The 14794-nt window shown below is 43.6% G+C and overlaps 1 protein-coding gene across 5 annotated transcripts in view; it reads right to left on the bottom strand.

Moving 5' to 3' along the window:
- Positions 1–14794, bottom strand: part of rbfox1 (RNA binding fox-1 homolog 1) — a 98601-nt gene that overhangs the window by 79286 nt on the left and 4521 nt on the right. For 3 of the 5 annotated variants that reach the window (XM_080774964.1, XM_080774967.1, XM_080774963.1), the window contains exon 2: positions 5023–5307. In XM_080774964.1, coding sequence (XP_080631090.1) covers positions 5023–5307 — 285 coding nt within the window. The remainder of the gene's footprint in view (positions 1–5022; positions 5308–14794) is intronic. The other 2 variants (XM_080774965.1, XM_080774966.1) reach the window with 1 other exon arrangement.

Here is a 14794-nt window from a genome sequence, read left to right as displayed (position 1 = left end):
AGTGTCTTGCTCAAGGACACTTCGACATTAACTCTGGGTTCGAACTGGGTTCGAACAGTTCCGGGTTTGAACTTGTTTAGGCAGTCTGTAGGACACATGCTCAAAAGGACAATTATAATAATGAGGCAAGCCGCAACACAAGAATTCAGAGTTTGGAAGTATGAGAATTCTACTCGAGTAAGGAGCCAAGACAAGTCTGACTCCCAGAGTTACATAGGGTCACAGCCTTTATAGCTTTCACTCCCACAACAGGCAACCCCCAACATAGCCTCAAGACTTGAGCCAGTTCAACAAATTGGACAGTAACAAGAGTAAAACAAACAGCACCACAGGGGTGTGACAGATGAGATAATCTCAGAGAAAATGTCTTAGAGGAGAGACTAATGTTTACATCTACATTTCTACGACAAACTGGCAACCTTGCGGTTACCGTCCAGCCAGCCATACCACCCAGCCACTCTACCCCTGAGCCACCGCCACCCCTCAATTTGGCAATTGGTAAAAAATAAATAAATTGTGGGATAAAGAAAATGCAATTTCTAATGGCTTATGGCTTTAGGCATCCTCTTCAACATTAAACTCCATGTTGGACTTATTGTACTGCACATGACTTTCCATGACTGATATTGGCCTTCTATCTAATGACACTGTCTACTGTCTACCCTTCAGTTCTTCGACGTGTCATTGCGTGTCATTGCGTATCTTGACGCGGCCGCCGTACCAGAAGACAATAATTTCGAAAACGTGGATGAAGGAGATTTTTTTTATGGACTTTGACGGCATACACAGAAGAAGTCTGCAGGCGAGAGTGAGTCAGGAGGGGGCCGAAATCGATATGAGAATCACTCACAAAAATTAATAAAAATAAAATAAGTAGGTGCAACATTAGGGATTTTAAAATTAAATAACTAATCGAAAAATGAAGGTCGTCACATTCATTATAAGGACAATGTCATTCATGAGAAGCTGGGGACTCGTGTGTTTAGTGATTCACTTGGAGTTGGTTGCTGAATAGACTTCTGTTGAATGGAAATTAGAATCAAATATCTAAATATTGAAGCAAGCAATTTAAAATCTGAAAACAACCCCGGGCGGTATCACAAAGAGAAATTCCAATTTGTGTATCGTTTTAATGGTTCTTTTATTGGACGAGAGATGGGAGACATTGACGGGAGTCTAATTTGAACCTGGATGCTCAGTCGTGACTCACAAGGAGCATGGTGGACAAAGTACTCAAATGTTTTACTTAATGTCAACGAAGTGCACACCCACAACACCAGAGGGAGCTCAACAAACCATGTGCAACCCAGATTCGGCCCAAACAAGGGACTAAATTCATTTCGCTCCTATATGCCACCAAAATGTGGTATGCCCTACCAACAGTCATTAAGACATGCAAATCACTTGAGTCCTTTAAAACCGCTCTCAAAGGGCGCATACGGACGGCTGCAATTCGAAACTGGCCCCCGTAAAATCTGAATCCCCCCCACCATGTTTTTCCCATTTTACCTCCTCTATGATGATTTCCTGTATACTGTATTTGTACGTCTCTAAATGTCATGATGAATTAAAAATGGTGGACCCAATTGTAAACAAGTGTATAATGCTTTATGGTGTCGTCCACAGTTAACAGTTTTGTCTTGAGTTGTGCTTGAAATGTACTGTAATTCTCCAGTCTGTTAATAAATTCTTCAATCAATCAATCAAGTAAAAGTATCAATACGGCAATGCAGAAATACTCTGTTACAAAAGTAAAAGCCCATTAATCAAAATTAGCTTGAGTAAAAGTACTAAAGTTAGGCCTAAAATACACACCAAAAGTAATAGTCGTTATACAGAATGTTCCGTTTTACAAATTATGTATTATGTTTAAAATGTATAAAAAAGTTTTGAAAATAGCAGATCAACAAGCTCATTCAATGCGCCACATCGCAACGCGCTATGAGCTTGTAGATCGGCTATTTTCAAATGGCCAAAGTTTGAATACGGTTGAAGTGGACTGTGGTTAATGAATGTTTTGTAATACTAATCAAAATCTACAAAGCAACTAGTAACTCAAAATAAAATACTCAAATAATTGTATAGTAAAAGTAGAACATTTGCCACTGAGATGTAGTGGAGTAGAAGTAAAAGTATTGACATTTTGAAATACTCCAGTGAAGTAAAAGTACATACAAATTGCACTTAAGTCAATACTTAAGTAAACGTACTTACTGTAGTTACTTTACACCAATGACAAGGAGTGCACTAACTGGCTGAGCCACAAGGCACTAACCTGACGCTGCCAGATCCAAAAAGCTTGCTACACAAATTTGTTTCACAGCTTATTTGGATCTGGGATCGCGGAAGCAAATTCGATGACGGGGCTGTTCCTTTTTTTCAAGATACATGGTAGATGATTGGATGGGAGCGTCTGTCTATCACCGTGTGGGCGTGCAAACACAACCAATCATATCGACGTGTCTATATACCGTCACATCCGCTTTTGCACATATCCCGCCTTTAGCTCACGCTGATTGGTTCGGTACGAAGCAGATCTGACTCAGGGCTCAACTCCGTCAGAGATCCCAGATGAGTGTTGTGTTGGGGAATATGTTTCCCCAATACCGCCCTCATCTGGCAGCGTCAGGTTAACAAGGCACCTCATCTGTCTGTCATTTAAATTCTTGGTGGTATTACAAGACAAGACCTTAACTGTACTGTAACTGCACTGACATTGGAGTCGATTTCAATGTGTGAAAACAGAACAGAAAGCCTCAGGTTGTTTTGAGGTGCAAGAATGCAAGTTATATGGAATGACGTGAGCATGAGCATGCTGTGATAGTTAATTAGTTAAACATAATTTCAGTACAGTGCAACAACTTGAACACTAGCCCTATGATTTATTGATTGATTCATTCATTCATTATTTCATTCATTGATACAGATAGATAGATCGATAGATAGATTATTTATGTATGTGTCATGATGCACCAGAGGACTTGGACTTATAGGACACAACATATGCCTGTACAATAAAAAAACAAAAAAAGGCAGATGTACAAGCTTGTGGATCGGAAACGAGATTTGGTGTAGAGGGGGGAACAGTCGGGGACCCCCATCTCAACAAAGTATAGTGGTTAAAAGCCCATCCATTGTGCCAGGTTACTGTGCTGGAGTCCAACACTGTGCAACCGTTTATTGTGCTCGAATAAATCTCCATGATTGAAACGCGGCCGTGGGTTCACAGTTGTAAATGTAGGGGGAAAAAAACAAACAAACAAGCTCTGAATTACACAACTAAATGGAACACGGACAGCATCAGAGCCAGGCTTCCACTGCGCTCGCTTTGATTTGTGTTCAAAGAAATGCCAAGCGTGTTTGGGAGGAGAGCCGGTAGAATGTCAGCACTCACACCCATATTGCATTACTCACTCATCAGCCGTCAATGATCACCACGTGTTAGAGAGCACTTCGCTAGACAAGGTGGGTCAAAGCTTCATGCAGTAAAATCATTATTGTTTGAGAGGTGCTGTGAAGTGATATATTCTTTTTGAAAACGCTTTGCATTGTTTCGTTTCGTTTTTCTTTGCGAGGGAAAATAGCAGATGGAGAAGCTCACAACGCATCGCATATAGCTTTCTTCATAGCAAAAGAAAACTTCAAATACACTAGCCTCGAGCTCTGAGGGACTCCGGTCAACCCTAAGTGTTTATTAAGTGGTTAAGTAGATGTGCTGTGAATAATGACTGCAGTATCCAACGTCCTACTGTACCTCTTCAACCACCCACACACACACACGCGCGCGCGCGCACGCACACACACACACACACACACACACACCCACGCACACGCAAGCACACACACAATGTAAGTCTACCTTCCCAAATCGTTTGCATTATTCATCTTGTGAGGACCAGGAAAATGAGCCTAACTATTTCTCATATTCTAGGATAATTGTGGGGACATTTTTGGCCCTCACAAGTCTAGTTATGAGCACACGCACGCCACGCACACGCGCACACACGCGTGCGTGTGCACACACGTGCACTTCTATCCTGTCGTCTCCATCTGGCGTTGTCATTGCATTGAGCAGGTATAAGCTGTTACAGTATACAAAACAGCTGTGCCCCTTTGCCTTGTTTATTTATTTATCCATCCATCAATCGTCGTGTTTGGTATAATCATCACCACGGTGTTGTTTTCCTCAACGACCTTAGCATCATTTCTCTGTTAGTGTGTTTGTCTCGCACGTCTCCAGATCCGTCCAATAAGCCGTATCTGTCCACCATGGGGTCAAGAGCCTTCAGCCACTCTGCCCCTCACCTCTGGAACTCCCTGCCCTCTATCACTCTATCACCATTTAAAAAACCCACCTCAAAACCCACTTGTTTAGGCAGGCATATGGCTGACCTCTGTTGTCTCTGCTGCAAGCTGCTCGCTTTGCATCTGCCCGTGTGAGCGCAGCATTAGTGTTAAGTCCGCTCAGAGATGGCACACATCATATACTCGAGGGGTTAATATGCTGCATTACTAGTCTATGTGGGTGTGCAATACCCACATGTCATTCGCTGATGTGGCAGTCAGCTGACCTATTGGGGCGGGGTATTTAAGCTCACTAGACTGCATGCTTCTTCCTGCCTTCCTTCTGGTCGTTGTTATGTGATGTTTTCTCCCACCGCCACCCCAGCACCACCGGTGGGCTCTGTTATTTCTGTTCCCCTTGCAGGCGGTTGTTATTGTATATCTAACTCCCTTCTGTTAATGTTTCATGATGGTGTTTAATTGTGCCGAGCTGGGAGAAAAATGTAGCAGAGCCCAACGCCAATGTAAAATATTATACGCACACTTGTGCATATAATATCATTGCTTAAATCTATTCGTGAGTTATCTGACTGAACTATTCCAGAACGTTTTTCAAAATAGTAAAAAGAAAAAAAGGCAAAGAAGTTTAGGGGTAAGAGGTTTAGCATGGACCAAAATAGAGCCCAGTTAGACTAAAACCACATGCTGGTGGTGAGCGCCCCCTGTGGGTTGTCTTACTGTGGCTGTCCCCGCGACCGTCCGTCCGCCTCCGCCGGGCCCTCCGGGCTCGCCGTGGCTCTGTGAGGGGGGATACATGTTGAGCGGGTGCTCGCTCACCGTTGCCTGGACCCCCGTGTACTCCTGGGGGGCCGGGTGGGGGTGCTGCGGGTGCTGCGGGTGCTGCGGGTGCGGCGAGGCGGTGTACTCGGCCGGGATGCCGTTCTGGGGCGGGGGGGCGAACTGGGCCGACGGGTAGGCCTGGGCCATGGATGGGTCGGGGGGAGCCGGCGCGTCCTGGTTACCCTGGAGAGAGACACACAGAGACAGAGAGAGTTTATAGGGCGTGTCCTGGTTACCCTGCAGTGGGACACACAGAGACAGAGTTTATAGGGCGTGTCCTGGTTACCCTGCAGTGGTCCGTGTATTTATTCCTGAAAGCTGAGACCCAATCGGAAATACCAGTACAACATTCTTGTGACATCATAACCCTAACCCCTCCCCACATTATCATACAAGTATGAACATGCTATAGGTCCAAACCGTCCAAACATATTCCCCTTGGGCCTTTACACCAACACCATAGTCTCTAGGCCGAGAATCAGCTTTTAACATTGGTCCGGTTGCAAAGCAACGCCTCCGTCACCCCCTGCTATGGGCTCTTTTCACACGGCCCCCCCGACTTCTGTTCAAAGTAAGATTTCCAATGCCTTATAACTCTGGAAATACGAGTGCTTTATAAAATAGGGATGAAGTGGTTAAAATATTTCTCTGAAGAAATCCCTTCCACAATGAAAGGGAAAGCAATGGATAATGGCCACTCTCAGCTTGCAGAGGTAAACAAAAACAATAATGGGCCCGAGAAAATTATCAAAATCATAATGTGTCTTTTAGTTTGGCCCCGAAAGCAATATTATTTTATTCCACAGCGTTTTTAAAAGCTCTGTGAATTTGTTATTTTCTCTATTCGTCATCATGAAAATGCTCATCGATATCACCTCTAAACCTTTCTGAAGCATTGCATTCAAAGCGGTTCATGTCACGCTTCATATAACACACCATCACGCCACACATCACACCATCATATGATTCATATCATAACGCTTCAATCTGGGATTGTCAATAAATAATGATATCCACACAGATCTTTGAAACCATCTCTCTTCTCTTAAATTAAATTAAGACCTGAGGCCGATTCTACAAAATACGGAATGCCTTGGAATCTTAAATCAGTAGTTCTCACACTTTCAATAATAATGAGTTAACAGGCAAACAATAATTCTAGCCTGGGAACCTGTCACACTCTGGTCTGAGTGAAGGTAGTGCAGGCCAAAATTGCCACTGAACCAGCTCTCAAAAATACTCCCAAAATGCTCAAAATGGCAAAATACCAAAAATAGCAAGCAGTCTTTTCTATGCAAAAAACAATCCGTTTTTATTCACCTTTTGAGTGTCCACATGAAATGGTTGTTGAAACTGCACACAAAATAAGTATTTACATTCACTGGCCTGGTTGGCTCTATAGGTCTGTTCTCCTGCCTGGGCAGTCCTACATTGACTCCTGTGCAGTGGCAGGTCCCCCTCTTATAAAGGCCAGGCCCCTCCCATGGACCAAACCAATCCAGGATTGATTCCACAATCAAACCAGTGGCCTCACAATGTCCAGAGACATCACAGTTCATTCATAATACATTTTACAGTCACATTATACACAATATAAATTATCCCCGCAATATAATTAAACATAAGAGTCTCTATATACAAAATAAAGTTGGTGTGTTCCCCACACAAACCCAGTTAGTATGCTCCCTACCCTGGAGTCAATTAGCAATCAATCATCAATCATACAATATAGTGTCACACAAATACCACCCCAAGATAAAATAACACAGGAAACCCATTGTAGTCTGATAAATACAGTCAGTGTCAGGGTGAACTGCCAGAGGCATACCATTTCGGGTTTATGCCCCAAATAATTCCCTGCATCATAATTTTAGGTTCTACCCAATAAAAGCCTTGATGTGGCGTATGAATCAGACAAGTTTCTTTAACCCATTTAGGACTGAGGCTGAATGTTGCTATAGCAACATAGAATGTAGATAGCAATATAAAGAACCCCAAAAGGGGTTCCTGTCCTGAATAAGAAGTACTGTTCTAAGAAGTAGAATAGTTTGTTGGGTTGAATGGTGAGACTAAAAACAAACCCTATGCGAGGGGGGTAACAATCAGGATTTATTCCGGGACCACAAGGGCGATTTAGGAACACAGACCAGGCTTTCCTCCGGGGTGGAAAGCCTGGTGACGCGAAGTCACATATTTCTACTTTGATATTTACATTTCTTATTTTTGTAAAGATGTGTTTTAGGCTTTTCTGCCTTTATTGATAGTATCAAGTGAAGACTGACAGGAAAGAGAGAAGGGGAGAGACATGGAGCAAAGGTCGTCATGAACGGGATTCGAACATGCAACGCACTGTCAGGCCAAAGCCTATATGTGGCATGCGCCCGGACCACCCAAAACCAACATTGCAGTATTGATATCCATTTGTAACTCCGAGAGTGTGGTTGTGGCCACACAGACCGGCAGAAACAGTTTGAGTGGGGAATTAAGGACTGTGCGCCACTCATCCATCCTAACCTGGAAGTACCCATGCAAGTATAAGCCACTGACGCTTCACCTCCAACTGCTCCACTGGAGCTCCTCGTGGTCCACAGTAGGCCTATATGGTTGTTGTCGGACAGAAATCTCTTGTCTGTTGGATCTGTGGTTTCATGTTACGCTCTCAAGAGTAGACCCAAAGCTTGCAATACATTGATTGTGCAGAGATTTGAGTGTGCGGAGCCTGAGCCTCCCTTTATTTTTTCACAGTCTCAAGAGTCAAAAGATCTATAAGAGTTCATTTGGTTACCAACTCTCCTTCATTTAGCTGGGGACCAACTGGGACCCCCTTACGGACCACTGGTGGTCCCCGCACCATTCGTTGAGAACCTCTGCTGTAACGGACTGGACTAAAGACACTGACTGAAGCACAGCCACTGTACGTCTCCAGAAGACCCTCCATTCACTCGCACGCACACACGCACGCACGCACGCACGTGCACACACAGACGCGCACGCACGCACCCACACACACACCCACACACACACACACACACACACACACACACACACACACACACACACACACACACACACACACACACAAGGTAGTGGAGTGGACTTGAGGAGCTGTTGTGTTTGATAAGGAGCAATTTATCCATCATTCAGACAGCAGGATTAGCCACTCGAGCATGGAGGACACTGCACATCTCGCACGCACGCACACGCACACGCACACACACACACACACACACACACACACACACACACACACACACACACACACACACACACACACACACACACACGCGCAAACAATGTGTGTGTGCTGGGGCAAACATGAGGACACTCCAGAGTATGGGTGGATTTAGCATTTACACTGTTCTAATTTAACCTGTTAAGACCTGTAGCCGATTCTACTAAATGTCTAAATCCTAGCAGTTTACTGAAAGACGTATGTTGCTATATCAGTGGCTCTTGTTATTGTCAAGGACCCCCAAAATGATATGTATTTTGCCACGGCACTCCATCGCTTTTCCGGGAATCCCGGAAGCAGAGCTTTGAGTTAAAAATGTTTGCTTTAAAACATATATTATTAAAAGTTTTTTCACAATTCTTCCAAAAATAACAGATCTACAAGCTCACCACGCAGCCAAAGCTAAAGTATAAAGTTATGGTTAAAGTGGTTAAAATGATCGCGATGCTAAACACTTCAATCTAGAATGACTCATGCAGATGCTTTCCCGGTATTAACGGCTTAAAGAAATGTGATCCTTAACACTTAAAACCTATAGGGATAACTCCATTATGACTAGCACATTAGCACGGCTAATGCAGTGCCCTCATTTCCTTTTTTTTACAGGCCTGAATACATTTCATTACGCACTTAACTTCATGACTCAACCAACCACGCAGCACAGCTCTGCACACAACGGCACAGAAACAAGCCCAGTAAAGCTATTTCTGACAACAGGAAAACCATGAGACCACTCTGTAGTTCACTTACTGCAAGCTAGCGACACACATAGCGATATAACAACAGGGTCAAGTTTGGGCCACAGTTTCTCTCTGCATATATACTACTCGTTTTACTGTGGCCTCAGCTTTTTAAGGTGGCTGGGTGTGTGTATAGGCCATAAATGTACATTACTGCTGGCTATGCGTATATATTACTCAGTATACTATAAGTGTGCCCTCATTTAAATAATGTGCTGAGGTTAAGGTTTTTAACAGTGGGCGTACAGACACTGACACACCGGAGGTGAGATTTTACTCCAGCCATGTACAATGCATCCTTAACCTTCACAGTCTCAGAGTTACATTTTAGGCTGCATGCCTGCTGGCCCATGCATACAGAACTCAAATAATTTCACTCTTATACCTGTAACACAAATGTAATAATCAGCAAGCTCAAGATAGCACGTTAGCTCATGAGTATTGGTTTGATTGATTGATTGAAATATGTATTAACAGTTTGCAGAATTACAGTACATTTCAAGCACAACTCAATACTCAAGACTGTTAACTGTGAGTGGACGACCAAATAAAGCATTACACTTGTTTACAAGAGGGTCCACCTTGTTCAAATCATCAAAACATTTAGAGACGTACAAATAGACACTTCTATATAGCCAAAAAAAAGACAAGAGGAATTGATCATAAAGGAGGTAAAAAGGGAAAAGAAACATATACAGTGAGGGGGAAAAGAGGTGGGTGGGGGGGGGGTTGGGGGGTGTTCAGATTTTACGGGGGCCAGTTTTGAATTGCAGCCGTCCGTAATGTGTAGGGCACTGTTCAATAATATATACTGTACTGTATGCACATCATTGTAGGCCGATGTGATTCTAGAACTTATACAGTGAGACTTAACAAAACTTTTCAAGACATTTTCAGATACACGCAGGATTCAAACATTGCTACTTGTTACTTGTTTTTAAATGAATAAATATGCGCTGGGGTGGCGCAGCGGCAACGTACTGCCCTCCACCATGGAGGCTTCACCGTGGTGCACCCGGCTTCGTCGGGCTTCTGTGCGAACACAATCTCCCCAGCTTCGGGGGAGGCTGGGGAGCCGGGTGATTTATCACTGCACGTACTCCCTACATTAAATTAACTCTATAGTGCACGGCACACACGTGCACACTGGCGTCTGCAGCTCGGCCCTCTTTCTAGACCAATTTGTAGCACTTACGCATTATACGCCGAGTGGAATTTGGGGGCATTGCAAGAGAAGTCCCCTGACGGGAACTGCAGGCACACTACCATTCACAGCCAGGTGAAGTAATTGAATGAGACCTAGTCCCGTAGGGGCTGGTTTCTTACTGCACTGCCGAGTGCTTTTCTTTTAGACATCCAGCCATCAAAGAAGCCTCCCTTCCCTTCCCTTCCCTGGCCTGGCTTGGCCTGGCCTGGCCTGGCTTGGCCTGGCCTGGCTGGCTGACTGACTGGCTCCCCAAGTCCCCATGGTCACGTGGATGTCCCGATCACCTTGTTTTGCTTCCGATCCGATTCCGATCATTTGATTTTGACACTTATGCCATATTACAATAGTACAATATCCAATATCAAGGCCCGCCAAAATACATTTTAGTCGACTAAAATCTTATATTAGTCGACTGAAACTGGACTAATACTAAAACATTCCAGGTGACTAAAATGTGACTAAAACTAAATTAAAACTATTCAAGAGACTATGAATAAAACTAACATTTGCTGTCAAAATCAACACTGTTGAACCGAAGCATATATATGCAGTCGACGACGTGTGACTCCTGAACTAATTCTTGTTCTGCTGTTTATTCATTTACACACCAAACTGAATATACGTTAGGGCACACTCACAAACTGATGTGCTCTCCACACTTCCACAGTCAATAGCTTCTGCTGCCCACTACCCTTAATTGGGTACTTAACAAGCTAGCTAACCAATCCAAGCAGCTAATTATCTGTAATGCCAATTAACCAAAAGGTAACACACAAAGAAAATCTATGACAGAATAATAATGAATGCCCCCTTTCTTGTATTAAAGTGGCTCTCACAAGCCCACTCAAATCAGGACGAGGTCTGGAGGCAAAATATCAGTGCCCTGTCGCTCAAGTTCAAGTTGTTGGCTATGCAATTCCGACAGAATCACTTACAGGATCAACTAGTCTAGCAAAAGACTATACACTGCATGAACAGGCCGATGCTTGTGGTCCATATGCGTAGAAAAACAAGGGTTCCCAAACATTTAACACGCAAAAAACTAAATATACGGTGACTCCCCGGGACCCACAATGGAAAGAAATACACTTTGGGTCTCCTACTGGGGCAATGCGTTTGTTTTTTCCCTTTGGTAAGTCTTTCAGGGGCCTCTACGGCGGCCACCATTCTGCCTGGGGCCCTATAGCTCTGCCGCTGTGATTCTTGTCTCACCTGCACTTGAACTGCCACCATGACAAAAGACCCCCGGAGTGACTCCCTCTCCCCCCATGGGACACACACCACCAAGTGCTCCCTCCTCTCGGTGAGCAAGACGAGACCTCAAGTGCTTTGAAGGAGAGACTACTGAAGCTGACAGTCCTCTCTCAACCGCCAGAAGAGATTGAATTGCAGGCTGCTTTGTCACTCACTCACTCACGCCTGTCAGTGGCGGAAAGTAACTAGTATAAGTATGTTTACTTGAGTAAACGTTGGCGGAGATTGAAGCATGGCATGCATCCGTCAGTCACTGTGCTGTGCTGTGCTGTGCTCAGTGTGCTGTGCTCAGTGTACTGTGCTCAGTGTGCTGTGCTGTGCTGTGCTCAGTGTGCTGTGCTCAGTGTGCTGTGCTCAGTGTGCTGTGCTGTGCTGTGCTCAGTGTGCTGTGCTGTGCTGTGCTCAGTGTGCTGTGCTCAGTGTGCTGTGCTCAGTGTGCTGTGCTGTGCTGTGCTCAGTGTGCTGTGCTGTGCTGTGCTGTGCTGTGCTGTGCTGTGCTGTGCTCAGTGTGCTGTGCTGTGCTGTGCTGTGCTGTGCTGTGCTCAGTGTGCTGTGCTGTGCTGTGCTGTGCTGTGCTGTGCTGTGCTCAGTGTGCTGTGCTGTGCTGTGCTGTGCTGTGCTGTGCTGTGCTCAGTGTGCTGTGCTGTGCTGTGCTGTGCTCAGTGTGCTGTGCTGTGCTGTGCGGCTTAAGAAAGTGCAGCGTCAGAATGGCCGTGGTCAGACCTGATGGAACACCTGACAGCTGCATGCAGCCGTTAGCCTGATGGAGCCAGCCGGTTGGCGAAGGATGGCGAGAGACACCATTGGTTGGTTTCACTTACAACTGCTTTATTTGACAGATATTGTGTTAGTTTACCCTTTGGACTATGTGTTCAATTAAATGTCACAGCATGCATGTTTGGTCAGCTTTATCTAAAACTCAATGTTTCTAGATTGACATACAGTAGTCATTGTGGAAGAAAAGGCTTGACCTACAAACAAAGACCTGCATTACTGCCATGTTTTTAATGTAGGCGGGGATGTCATAGAGTTTTTGTCAAATGTATTAACCACTTGAACCCCAGCATCAATATTCTGGTGAGTGCTGGTATATGACTATGAGCTCTTTGAAGTGGCTCATTGATTGATTCCCAAAAATAATGAACAAAGTGTGTCCCTTAACCGTTCAATAAGAGACACTTTTAGCCTTTCCAAATGGACTAAAACGTCTTCTAATTCCTGACCTATACGTTTTCTGAAAACGTTATCCATTAAAATTAAATAAAAGAATACTGTATACGGTACAGAACCCCAAAAGGGGTTCCTGTCCGGAAGGGTTAAAACACCAAAAGGGGTTCCCGCCCAGAATGGGTTGGGACGTTTAGCAACCCTGGACATAAAAGCCAACTGGACATAAAAGGCAATGTTCTTTTAATTCCAGTTGTGAACAAAGTACTCAACCCAAAGAGTTAAAGTACTGTATATATCACCCATTCTTGAGATAAGGGACAAAACTTTTTTCAAACTGGATTTTTTTTTTTTTTAAGATACATTCAAATCAAATAGATGTATTTGTAGACACAGGTCTCAACTACCAATCTTGAGAAGGAACAGGTTTTTCGCATAACATTTCTTTCTAAAATGGGACATTTATGCACTTAATACCTGATTCATGTCAACTCCGTCAGACACACTAAAATCCCTTTTAATTGAATTTTATCATTTCAACAATAATATAAAGTCCTCAGTTATCTTATAATGGCTTTCAGTAATCAAGTTAAGTAATACAAATCTTTTAATATTATTTTGTTCCAATATCACACTATTATGAAATATCCAATTTCTCAAAACCGTCATTTCAACCTTTATTTTCAATATTATAACATGAAAACCATGTAAAAAAAAAAGAAAATCATCATTACGTATCATTTCAGTTGGTGTTTCAATACATAAGCACAAAAGATTTGACAGCGAATTTTCTATTTCTTTGGAAATTAACAAAAACATCACGGGACGAACGTCTGACGGAGTTGACGAACATCTGACGGAGTTGACAAGTTTAACTGATTTAGGTTCTAGACCACCTAGGATCTTGATTCTGGTGACTAATCCCACATTTTCAAGGATGAGGAATACAGTGGTACTATTTAGATTTGCCCTGTGAACATGGCAGCCATTTTTCAAAATGGCCGCCAACTTTCTGTTATTTCCCAATAACTCAAGTTCTACACCACCTAGGATCTTGATTCTGGTGACTAATCATACATTTTCAAGGATGTGGGATACATTGGTACTATTTAGATTTGTCCTGTGACCATGGTAGACATTTTTCAAAATGGCCGCCAACTTTCTGTTATTTCCCAATAACTCAAGTTCTACACCACCTAGGATCTTGATTCTGGTGACTAATCATACATTTTCAAGGGTGAGGAATACAGTTGTACTATTTAGATTTATCCTGTGACCATGGATGGTAGACATTTTCAAAAATGGTGGACTTGCTATTATTTTACCAATTTACTCAGGGAATATTATCAGAATAATATAAAATCTGTGAATACATTTCTTACCAAGAATTTTCTTCACCAATGTTTGTAAAGGTGTCTACTAACATATCCCACATTGGTTTCTATTTGACCACCCTAGGGGCATTTTTGACAGCTGCTGAAAGTTGGGTACCATCAACAACCAATATAAGGCTAAATGTTCTAAATTTCATTATGCTTTAAGTAGCATGTGGCATGTCAAACTAGGGGCTTTTCATGATTCTGGGTCCATTCCAAGCATTAGTTTTGCACAAAAAACACTACGTTGGCTAAAAACGGCCATAGCCATCATCACAGATGTGATGAGGTCAGCACATGTCGGCACATTTGGGCAAGTGGCTATGGCCAAACTAGGGGGTCTATGGCCAAACTAGGGGTCAAACTCCTTGGGCTAAATTCGGTGAGGTGAACAGTGAGCAGTGAACAGTGAGCGAAAGACTGAAGACAGAAGATTTGGCTTCAGGACCATCAGGCAGGATGTGCAGACACTAAAGGCATCAGTGTCTTTCTCTGTGTCCCCAGCATGTCAACCAAAGCAATGTTACCAAATCAAAGGAGCCTTCACCTCATGTCACCTGGGGCTGGGTGAGCAATCGTATCCTGTATCTAAACTCACAACTAAATACAGACACTTGGCCAGACTGCCGTTTGAAAGGGTCAAACCCCTCATCCTGATTGGGGAAGACCACCCCACCTAATCACACCAACCGAA

This window comes from Protomyctophum bolini (genome assembly GCF_963924005.1).
Source record: "Protomyctophum bolini genome assembly, chromosome: 11".
NCBI lineage: Eukaryota > Metazoa > Chordata > Actinopteri > Myctophiformes > Myctophidae > Protomyctophum > Protomyctophum bolini.
Note: the sequence above shows the minus strand (reverse complement) of the source record. Positions and strands in the feature narration are given on the sequence as shown.